We start from the raw sequence: 12246 nt of genomic DNA, 5'->3' as shown, positions 1-12246 counted from the left end.
CGCCAGAGCGCGTGTGGCTGCGGTACACACAAAGACAACGACGATCATGCCATCGCTTGGAGGCCAGGTTGGATTTAGATTTGCATTCGTTCACCTCAGAAAATGTGCGGACGGGAAGTAGATGGAGGTTTTGAAGCCCTAAGTGTAAGGAAGCTTGCTCACATCACTATTTACCTACCTACCCACCTATCTCTCTCAGGAGGGAGGGGTTGCAGTGTAAGGACAGAACACACAGAACATACCGAGTAGCCTCTCCAGGCCCAGTGTAGCAGGGTTTTATGTTAGCAATGCGTGTCACATCCCCGGTGTTATACCCACTTAGCGTGTGACGTGCCGGAGGCTCTTACCTTGATTGCAGGTCTTCCCTGTAAAGCCGGGGTGACACTTGCACTTGTCTGGTCCGACGCAGTCCCCATGCTTACACCCGCGCTGGCAGAGAGCTGTTTCGGAGGACCATTCCCATGGATGAGAAAGAGACAGGTGAGAGGAGGAATCCCCTGGCACATACTCGGGGCGTGCATGAAGTGTCCGGGAAGGAGGGCTGATCAACGATCCTTTCATAAACCCGCATTACATTGTGAACTAAACATCCTAGGACATCAACACGCAGACACTATTTTTGTTTTGACAAAGCACTTCATCCCGGACATATTCAACGACCCGTTGATCAGTAACAGTTGACACGCTAGGCCAAGCAAAAACATCACAATACAGGCACGGTACAGTGTGTGTGTATGTGTGTGTGTGTGTGTTAAACACAAAAACAAGAATTGTGGTTTGACACTCGGCAGAGATATTATTTTCAAGTGAAACTATACTTCTAAATAGTAATACTTTGGAGTGCTGGCCGATAGGGAGGGTGTAACCAGTTTCATTGGCCATTTTGTGTATCCATTCCAAACTGAACGCTATTCAATTACTTCAACTTAGTGGCAGCACTGAAATCCTGATCCTCCTCCCTTTAAAAGTGTCTGTATTGACATTTACTGTGGGAAAAAGATCCAATACAGCTAAAAGATAAGAACAGCCTAATATCTCATAGTAAGTACACTGTTAAAAGCATTAGAAACAACAAATGCTATCTTTTATCATGGTGTTCACTATCATACAGTGGAAACAATTTAAAGCAGTGAATCTTGTTCTGTCCACTGTGTAAAAGCGGTGTTTAGAGGAGCAGGGGGAGTCAGGTCCAAAGTACTCCAAAGTAGTGCACTAAACAGGCAGGTGATACAGAACCAGAGCGGGCTGGTTGCCTGTTGGGCTCCGGGGTTTCAGTCCAACTGCTCGCTGCAGAATTCTCAGACGTGACTGATATGGAGGGCCTCAGCCAACTGGTACTAATGTCGGTTAAAAGCTTCATTAGGTCTGTCACAACAGGGACCAATCTGGGCAGTTAATTAACTCTACGGTGGGTATTGGAGTCCAAAGGCCAGGCATGGAGAGCGTGAGGGGAGTCAGGGGTGGCACGTGTGTGTTTGTGCACGTCACGTTTGGACATGTCTGAATGAGCGCGCTTGTCTCGTACTGGGCTGTTGAGTGTCTGATACAGAGGGTGATACATCTATACTGCATCACACCCATGCATTCAGCGGTGTACTGCAGTAGCGCCCAGTGAGATGTAAAAAAAATTCAAGCGTGTGGCATCCATATGCAGCAATATGAGGAAACATGCAGTACGGGGCTACGCGAGTTTTGCATTATCATAACGGCACACCCAGCCACGAACACCTCCATTATATTAGACAGACAATACGAGTTCACCTTGTCACATATTCTGTCCCTCCACATCATTTTAATTGAAATCGAATTAGTTTGTGAAGTGGAGTGGATTATCGCAGAGGTTGAACTTGTGAGCGTGGGCCACTATTTCCACTCAGAATATTGCACGTAGAATTGAATGTCATAAAAGGCACTGTGCGGGGGAATCCTTTAAATATCTCTCAGATGTCGTGGCCCAGTCTCATTCGGTTTTATTTGATTGTGTCCTTTGATAGAATAGAGACAGTGTTAGTTAATGGATATTAAGACAACCACCTCCGCGTAGATTACCCCCCCCCCCCCCCCCCCCCCGCATAGATTACTACTACCCCCCCCTTCAAAAAACAGACAGCCTTATCCAAATTTGGCATTGAAGGCAAAAATGCTGAACTCACTTTGGTAACACTTTGGATGCGGTTCATTCACTAGGTCAAGTCCTTATCGGGCCAGTGATTTCGGCCAAGCGAGGTCAATTAAATCATTTATTTATAAAGCAGATAGAGTCACAGTACGTAAGGGGCTTTATTTTTAACTTATTACACTGGGTGGGTGGGTAACCCATCCATGGCCGGTCAGTTCAGAGAAAGGTCAGCCTTTTAAAACCAGTACAGCCCAGGGAAATACCCCTGGTTCAGCAGACCACATCAAACGATATGAGGGACTAAAAATGGCCGCCGCAGATGTAAAGAGCATCGACCACATGCCTCACGTCGCGCTTCTCGTTCCCTGAATACCTACTGATGACACCCATTCGTAGCCAGTTTGCGTCAGGCATTCCCGCAGACATCCCTGGGACCCATCTAAGGATGACTGTCTAAATTGGGGTCTCTGGGATGCCTATTGGGTGATTGTCACTGGATTTAGGAAGCACACCCCAGCTAAGTATTACTAACTAATCGGACAGAAGATGACCAAATAAACAACGACTGACTCTCAGGCTCTCGTTGACGTGCCCGGGCACTCGGCAGCTGCATATTTGGCTTGTATTAGGATCTCAGACTCACAGGAAGTTAACATATAGTCAACGCGGGTGGTGCGAATGCCAAGCGGCGGTCGAAGCACCAGAATGTTTTGCAGACATCTCGAGCCACGAGGGAGAAGATATTTCTTCGCAGAGGGGGTGGGGGGGTAGGGGGGGTTTAGACAGAGAAGGGCGGGGGAGACCATAAATAAGTGAGTGAACCCAGGATTCCGAGGATGTGTGAGCCTCACCGCCCATCAGGACCACGTCGTGCCAAAACATTATTTTTAAAGAAATATGTGGAGAGGCTAACCTTGTGGTGGACACCTTATTCCCCCGACTACCATGTGGGTTAGGGCGAAGATGTCTGCTGTAAAACAAATGGGCAAACACAAAGAAAAGACAATTCCAGCGGGCCTTTTGTCTTGCTTGGATGAGAGGAAAGAAATATGAGAGAGCCAGAGAGACGTGCTGCTTGGTCTCCCTCTGACCAGCAAAGCATTCCTGTAGCCTCGCACACGGCACCGCCAACAGTGCTTAGGAGTCACACACATTACAAGGTTATTAACCGCGGAGGATGGACGTCTCGCAAACGCGCAGCTAGCGCAGTCGCTAACTTTAACATGCTTAGTGATTTAGGATTTGCTACCGTAGGGTAAATGTTTCATCACTTAACCTTGCTAGTTGCCAACAGCTATGTTTCACATGTTTACAAAGTGGATATTTTAATTTGTTCAATGTACGGTCCAATGCCGTCTCAGTGTCCGCAGGGATTGTCATCATGCTGCCTAACTGCGTTGCTTGTAAACTATTCAAATCACAAGTGGATGGGGGAAAAAAGCAGGCTTTTCGTGTCTAACACTTTCGAAATGAACACCACGGTATCATGCGTCTCGATTTCCCCCACCTCTCCTTTCACGCGTTTAATACACCCCCCACAAATGTTGAATGAGATTGAAGCACATTGTTCTGTGTCTGAGAAATCCTTTGTACAAGGTTGTTTACAGACTGTTAATGCAAGAGTCTGATCATTCCTATCAAAGTTCAATGTGTCTGGGCCTTCTTAGTATTTCAGAATCCTTCTACATAATTCTAATATATCAAACAACATCATCACGTTTTTATGGTGTGAATTTTACAGACGCTTAAATAAATTTAGTTCAGTGGCCTTAAAGAAATTAGTTAAGAAAAAGCTATTTAATTTATTTGAGTGTCAGTGACCAACACTGGACCAACTCTGGTAGCTTATTTTTGTCTGGGCCCCAAAAAGCTGTATAAAATATAACTCTGATGCAAATGAGGAATTTGACTACAAATTAGTTTAACTTAGGACATTAGGTATTCCCATTGGCAACAGTAGTGATCCGAAAATAATTTGTGGTTCAGCGGTGGTCAATATGCAGGGTATATTTTTGACATAATTATTATAATCATATTCCACCCCCCCAACCGTCCTATGACAAAGCTGAATGTGCCTATGCCTGTATTATATTAAGATTAAACTGTGTTGTTTTGAGAATCAATGGTTTTCATTACTAATTCAAAGCCCTCTAGATCCCAGATTTCAGGAAATGTTTTATTCCTGAAATCTGGGATCAAAGCACTAGATCATAATGGAGAGTTAATTTGGGGCTTAGTTTGAATACATTCTTAGGGAGAAAAGAGAGAGAATCAGAGAAGTAGAGAGAAGGGTAAAGAGAGAAACGTGAAGAGAAACAAAACGGAAAGAAATGGAGGGAGAGAAACAGAAAGAAACAGAGGGAAGTAGTGACACAATAAGATTAGATTCCCCTTCCACAGAGGAAAATAGTGACACGATGACCTGTAATATGAGGTTGAGGCATTTGCAGGATGTATGAGATTAAACTGTCTCTCGGTGTTATTTGTTTAGTGTTGGCTTGACACACTAGTTCGTCGTCATAATTGGAGCACAATCCGTTTGTTCTTAATAAATAGGTGGGAGGGAGACACGTCTCCTGGCTTGTGGTCGGCTCTCATCCTGACCGAGTTAGATGTAGTCATTGGAGAGAGACCAAACAAGGCAAATGCATCTCTGTGTACGTTTAAAGTAAAGCAGCCGACTGATTTAAAGCGTTCAATCACAGTGTAGTACAAATGGATCTGGTTTGTAATCAATCTGCAAGTCACTCTCTCTACCTCTTCTAGTCATTCCTTGAACCACCAATCTCCCCTATCTCTTTCCCTCTCTCTGCCGGTTCTGAGGACAGGCAGCTTTAAATTCTGGGCAGACCTATTCCGGTCCCCATTCTTCGCGATAAAGTAACCCAAACCGATCATTGAACTCTAGCAGGGCTGTAGACAGCCTGAACCCGATAGCACCGCCAATCTAATCTCCCGGGCCCGGCCCAAAACAGCAGTGGGTGGAAGCTGTAATCCATGACGACTGGCCTCCTTCAATCTCCGAAGTTTAAATCAGCCCTGTGGCGGCGTGATGGAGTACTGATTGAGGTCTCGAGTGATTGGATTCGTGCGGTACGCTCGGTCCGGGGCATTTGAAGGCGTTAGTGAGAACCCTGGTTTCCTCCTACGCCACTGATTTAGCGCACCGGTTGGGATTGATGGCTGACGGTCTCCTTCAAAAACAGGTGGAGGGCAAAAGTAGCTTTCGAGACAGAGAAAGAGAGGGGGCAACTCTCCGAGGTCTAGTCAGCGAGTTTTCGACGTGATATTGAATGTGTGCGACTCCTGGCGTGTATTTTGGAACAGTTAGACAACACGGATAACACACTGCTGTCGAACCCCGTCAAAAGGTATCTGCCCACCTAAAGGACTTTAACACGGTAAATGTCCGCTACAGACGTGGCAGACTTCACTGACCCCAGTCACAATAGGTTTTGACAATTTCTCAGTTATTTAGAAAATCTGTCCCCTCCTCTCCTCCGCTGCAACAACCAGCTGAGAGAGCACAATGGTTGGCTCAACTGGCTAGATTCCATATTGGTTTCGAGTATTTTCCAACTGATGCATGTGATGGAGACTAGATTATTTTTTCTTTTTTTTTTAACCGCCAAGCCCAAATAGAATCATAAAAAACAAATCCATTAAATTCTGCAATTTCCTGTCTACTCTGAGCCAACCTTCTCTGCCTGTTGGACCAACACAGACAGCTGGGAGGACCCAAGCCAAGCCCGAAACGACCAGGAAGAAACATAATGAGCATGGTGACCTATGCAAACAGGACAGCAGAACGTCTAGCTAGCTAGTTTAGCAATATCAGAACCTTAGCTGCCACAAGTAACAGCGACTGCGAAAACATCCTGTTTCGCTGCTACGTCTTGAGAATGCTCCCCCGAGTCGGTATGCCATTACCATAACATGTACTTCTCAAGCTGCAATTACCATAGTTTGTTTTTCTTTCCATCTCCAATTAGGAGGGAGGGATAAAGCAGAGACGGGAGGAGAGTCAGCTGGCATTGAGGCAGAATGTTAATCTGACACCAGTAAGTGGGCCCACAGGCACTGAGGTTAGTCAACACTAGTGCCCTCACCTAGAGGAGAACACAAGGACACTTGGACGGCCGCCATTATAGTAGCCAGTTCCCAGATCGGTGTGTATTTGTTGTCTTGCCATGTTCTATGGCTAATGCGGGACAACACTAACAGAGCTGGGACCAGGCCATCAGAAGAGGGCCCGATGACAAAAGGAAACAACAGACCTTGAAATGAGGCAAATACCTTTGGATAGAGACAAGCAGTGTGGCATAGTGAGTGTTTACAACCACGAAAAAAGGCCACAATGTCAAAAGTTCTACAAACAGAAAGTATGATTACAGCATTAGTCATGACAATTACAGCTGGTGGACAAGAAAATTAACGAGCAACAATTCACATAAGTCGGCGTTCAAAAGACAAGATGCATATGAGGCGACATGGAGTGTTATGAAGGTGATACAAAAGATCGGTAACTATGACAAAGCGTTACAGCTAGCCTATCAGCCCCAAGGCCTCTGAGTTAGCTGGTTAGTCGATTGATTGGACGGAGCCAGCAAGCAGCCCAGGCTCAGTCAATTGCTTAAATGTTGTGCGCCAGTAAGCCCATTCTGCCACCCATCACATTTTCACACCAGAAGCTTCAGCTGTACCATCACGTGTCCACCCGGCCACGCAGAGCATATCCCATTCACCAGGCTGCTCAGCACGTTCCCAGCTCAATAGTCAAATCATTCACACATCTCTGAGGGACATAATTAAAGCATGGCAGCAGCCATCGCCACCCTGTCTCCACGGGCAGTAATAAATATCCTTTAAGGGTAAATATTTTATTGAGAGACAATGATATCAGGCGGTGGTTTAATACCGCGGCACAAAACGTGTTAATTCTTGTCAAATGTTATATTTATAGGTGGCACATCTTCTGAATCCATGGGTGGGTTTCCTGAAAATGTCACCAAATTGATTCCCTGCCCATCTGATTATTCAATGCCATCAATAGGTATTTGGCCAGTAACAAAAGGTTTTGTTGTTTGGATCTGTACTCCAGCACATTGGATTTGAAATGACTAAGAGGTTAAAGTGCACACTGTCAGCTTTATTTGGGTATTTACATCCATACACCATGAAACATGTAGGAATTACAGCTTTACTTATACACAGTAGTCCAGCCAATAACTAGGTTGAAAAGCTTTTACATTAGATGACTGCCTGCAAGGCAGCAATCCACAGAATCTCCAGACACTGGGTCTCTTCCCTAGTGATGCTCTGCCAGACCTGTATAGCGGCAAGCTTCAGTTTCAGTTTTTTGGAAGGAATTGTTGTTTTCAGGAAATGAAATTTGTGCTCAGTTGGATTTAGGTCCGGATATCGATTTGGCCATTAAAGAACATTCCACTTTCTGGCCCTGAAAAACTCTGTGGTGTCCTTAGCAGTATGTTGAAGTTGATTGACCTACTGCAAGGTGAAGTGTCATTCAATGAGTTCAGAAGCATTTTGTTCTCCTCAACGTCCTTCTGCCATCATTCTGATACACAGATTTGTTAAAATCTGTCTTATTCTTTGGTCATCCATTGTAGAGGTCTTCCTATTCTCCCAGGGAATTCGCCACTGCCGGGCAAAGCAATAGTGTTGTTTCTTCTTCCTTATGTACAAAAATATGATTTTGGCTAAATGTATGTTTTGTCCATGTAACTGATTGATTGGTTTTTATTCATCTCCATCATGATAGCCAACTTGACTTGCATTGACCCTTCTTTGGTCCTCGTGTGGTCAGCCCTTGCAACCGACTCCAAATCCAGCTGTAAAGGCAACTGCCCAAATACTTTATGTACCCTTACAGGGGAGTGTCTCTGCGGCCTGACGATTCCCGCTGTCCCTTCCCTTGTCCACCCTGGTCGTCCCTGCCCTTATCTACCTGGTTCTGCTTCACTGGAATCAGGCCAGCTGGATTTAATGAACTGTTGGTCATCTGAATATGCGGAAACATTAATGTGGCCCAAAAAGGTAATGCAGTTTTATACCATTTGATTTCAAAACCAATGTGCTGGAATGCAGAGGCGAATAACAAAACTTGTGTCACCATCCAAATAGTAATGTACGACACTGTATACATTCGCAGTTATCCGTTTACACAGCAACTGCCGGACACATTTGAATGTACCCCATTTCAGGCTAGTATATTTCTCCTCCCGGTTTAGAAAACACAGCAGAATGAGTGAACATATCAGTGTGCCTCCTAGCATATGGTGAAGGAAAAAGGCGAAATAACCCCAAAGGCCGTCCCACTGCCACAGGTCCTCTGTGTAGTTGTGTGCTTATTTGTACGCATGTTCATGCTCAGGGTCCTGCGCTAGCATTACATCCTCTTCCCCCGTCCTATCGGTGGTTTAAGCCAGTAAGACCCCCAGCGTCTGTTACACCCCGGTAACCCGCTGCGATCCCCGTCAGTAACCCTTTAGCCACCGGTAACCCTGAAAAGGCAGCGGGCACGGAAGGTTGGCACTACTCACGTTGGCAGTGGCCCCAGGAGCGCCGGGTCCATCCCCAGCAGCAGTCGACACGGGCGCCGTAGCGACACAGCCCACTGGACAAGGCCATCTGACGAGGCCACCTGTCAGGAGATAGCTCTATCAGTTCACAGCCAATTCAAATGCCAAGATGGGGGGGGGGGGGGGTGGGCAGCAAAGTCTGTTGGTTCGTGCCCACTCACCATGGCGAGAGGCAGGGAGAGACAGAAACAGAGAGGGTATCGGACAGAAACATAGAGACAGAGTGGTCTTGCTCATAACAAAGCCCAAGGCACTGGCTGACAGACTGCATATTTGTTTGTTCATTCTCAACCCAGTCCATAATTAAATAGCACTTTCCTAATCCTAAGCTACTCTCATGTCCATTGGAATATGTAAGGAAGGCAAACAAACATGTCTGTCAGCTGGCACAACAAAGAAGAGGATGTCAATTTTCACATCTGAAAACCTACACAAATGACACAACGGATCACATTTCCCAATCACTGGACCGAGCAGAACGTCAGCACAGCTCCAGGAGCGCGTTGGTTGGAGGGACGTCGGATCTGAAACCAATATGTTGAAGACTGCGGAGAAACAGGCCCCAATCCGACTAAAACGCAGAGCTCCTCTCCATGTCAGTGAGCCAATGACACTTTAATCTGACGCACCATCCAGGGACTCGGAGAGTAAAGGGAAGGTGTGTGTGTACGTGTGTGTGTGTGTGTGTGTGGGGGGGGGTTACACTGAGGTGTGTTATCAATGTGACATTCATAATGTCATCTCCCATTCTCAGACAACTGTGGTGTGTTCAGTCTTGCGAAACATTCTGAATGTACCAGATAGTGATTATAGGTGACATAATTCTCTGGTCTACACGACAGGCTGTCCTATGGGTTGAGCATGTTCCGTTTTTATTGAAATTATATCTTCTGAACAGGAACCTTGCTCTTAAATCTCACAATCGTTGTTGTATGAAAAACTGCTGAAATTACATTTTCTTTTTGGTGAACTGAAGTTCTGTTCCAAAGCATGAAAGAAATTCTTGGCAGAGTATAGTGGGATTACCTTTATCTGAGGCAAAAGCAAAAGCACCACATGTTTTTAGACTGGAGAAGAGAATGAAAAAGCCCATTTAAGGACGCCTCGAAGGGGAACAACAAACAGCGCATAGCCGGGTCTGTGACGTCACCAAATTAAATCAGAGGAAGTAGAAACTGAGCGGAAAAGAGCTGACACATGGCTGATCCTACGTGACACACGGCCATGTCGGTTCTGCACAATTCATTTCCATCAGAACCTTTTCATGGACGAGAGTGAAATAAACGGTCCTGGTGTTGGTCATTGAGCAGAAAAAGCCGAAAGTGACACGAAGATTGAAGAAAAAAAAAAAAATAAGAAAAAAAAAAAAAAAAGGAAACACTTGGCACGCAGGGACGTCTTGCTCTACCCTGGACTGAGGCGATCGCATGCGGAGCACGTCCTCGCCTCCCAATATCCCATCCAGTTAGCCTCCGTTGCCAAGACTCTGGAAATGCTAATGTCTGCCCCCGCTGCCAGTCATAGGACAGAAAACCTGATGGAAGACGTTAAGTGGGAATGGCAGGCCCAGGGAAAATGTTTGCGTGTAGCCCTGCTGGCAAGGAGAGGAGGGAGGCAGGCTGGGCGGGGGGTGTAGGATCCCTGAGAGCAGTCCAGGACAGTAGACACATTGGGAATGCTAAGGAGGAGGAAGAACAGAAGGAGGAAGAGAGAACCGGACTGATATGATTGTAGATCGGGGATGGAGAGTTATCGCACCCACACAGCCGGGCCACAGACCCAGAGGTCACCCACCCAGGATGGAATTTTAGGGCCTTGTCGCCAAAGACCTGCTCCATGTAGTGATCAAACTAGTGATGGCCCACCACCAGCATACACACACACACAGTGCAAGAGACTGAGACAGTCACACAACCTCAATTAAAAACACAAACCCCTTAAGAAGGTTCTATATTATTTGTGGATTAAGGGCTGAACAAAATCATTAACCAGCCTGCAGCATGTCAGCATAACGAGGGGAGGACCTGCAGCAAAGAGGTCTGTCAGAGTGCTAATAATGTAAACATACTCCAACTCCTCGGCTGTTTTTCACTGGCCATTTTTAACCGCGCCTATAAAAGTAATGGGGTCTAAACGCGATTTGATATTGCAGGCGCAGCCGCGCCAACCAAGGGGGAGGATAATTGTTTTGCCTCAAGCGGTCTAGGAGCACATCTACGCGGCAGTCTATTCCCGCGGCAAGCGTGGATGCAAATGAACTTTGGGCGTCACATGTGCCGTGCCAGTTGAACAGGAGGTGAGGAGTGGGTGACAGGGAGCGAGACACCCGAGTTGTTGAAGGGAAATATTTCCACCTGCCTTAGGCTTACCGTACATCACAAGGTCCGACGGCAGACAGACCGACGAGGACCTTCTGTTATTACCTGTTACCAGTAACGAACGGAGGCTGAAAACATGCAACAGGTCCTTCTCAGTTACTTAATAAAATCTCTCCCTCTCCCTCTTCCACAGGCTGAGAAATATCACGTCAGATGGGTTTGTTTGATTTTCATTTGCCTCCACCATTCCACCTCCTTCCCTCCCACTCTCTGTCATCAAACCGAGCGTCGCCCCGGGGCGTTGGAACCCGGCGGAGTCGTGCAGCCAACCGTGCTGTTACAACACGATTCATCAGAATAAAACTGAACAAGGCTTGATCAGTTATACACACGAGCGCATTGGGGGGACGTCCCATCCTAATCTTCGTGTTAAATTAATACTGTGTTATTACTGTAATCATTCCGTACACTGCGGGCTCCCTAGCCAGAATAGTGTTGGTGGCCGGTCTGACAGACATGGATGAAAGGGAAGATGCGGGTATCTGTTCATGACCTTCTGCGTATGAATAATCCATACTAATCCTTAATTGCAGTAAGCTGTGGAGGAACTACCCAAGCACATAATTATCGCGGTTCATGTTCCCTTGGCGCCTTGATGGGAGCAGAACGGATCAGACGGTGTTTACTACCGACGCTGTGGGGAAAGATGCCTGATAGTCCATCATCTTTCCAACTGTGGGATGTGTGCATGTGTGAGTGTCTTTGGGTGGGATTCTCAGTGGATTCACAATAAATAGCACGTCATACAATTCATAAAAGAGCACTAAGCGACCGTCCTAACAGGATAACAATTTCGCTGTCCCATATTCAGAAGCTCGGAAGTAATTAGAATTCAACCAGTGGATGCCAGATTGGGTTAGGCTACAGTGAAACATACACGTTAAATCGCTTGCTTTCAAACTGAAAAGTGCACTACAGTTAAAATGAACCTACTTCTATGAATGTCCATAAAAGAGGCTAGCTTTCTCTGTATACACTTATTGAAGTATTTTTAACTTTAAGCCTGGGTGCCAAAATAAGGTCTGTCTATTTTTGAAGATCTAATGTTACAATAATGTTTGGAAGGAGAGCGAAGACCTGGTTTGGAGTCCTACCCTGGAATGGAGGAATGGAATGCATTGGCAGTGCCTAAGGCAAAGCATTGTGA

General features: G+C 46.1%; 1 protein-coding gene across 6 annotated transcripts in view; it reads right to left on the bottom strand.

The window, feature by feature from the left end:
* The window catches only part of npnta (nephronectin a), a 48056-nt gene that overhangs the window by 32798 nt on the left and 3012 nt on the right, over window positions 1-12246 (bottom strand). For 3 of the 6 annotated variants that reach the window (XM_020043915.2, XM_010888524.5, XM_010888526.5), the window contains exons 2-4: window positions 8683-8783; window positions 3033-3089; window positions 348-440 (exon numbers count right to left, since the gene is read on the bottom strand). In XM_020043915.2, coding sequence (XP_019899474.2) covers window positions 348-440; window positions 3033-3089; window positions 8683-8770 — 238 coding nt within the window. In that variant the 5' untranslated portion in view covers window positions 8771-8783. The remainder of the gene's footprint in view (window positions 1-347; window positions 441-3032; window positions 3090-8682; window positions 8784-12246) is intronic. The other 3 variants (XM_010888525.5, XM_010888527.5, XM_020043916.3) reach the window with 2 other exon arrangements.

The sequence above is a fragment of the Esox lucius genome, chromosome 25 (assembly GCF_011004845.1).
Source record: "Esox lucius isolate fEsoLuc1 chromosome 25, fEsoLuc1.pri, whole genome shotgun sequence".
Lineage (NCBI taxonomy): Eukaryota > Metazoa > Chordata > Actinopteri > Esociformes > Esocidae > Esox > Esox lucius.
This window is presented reverse-complemented; position numbering and strand designations above follow the sequence as displayed.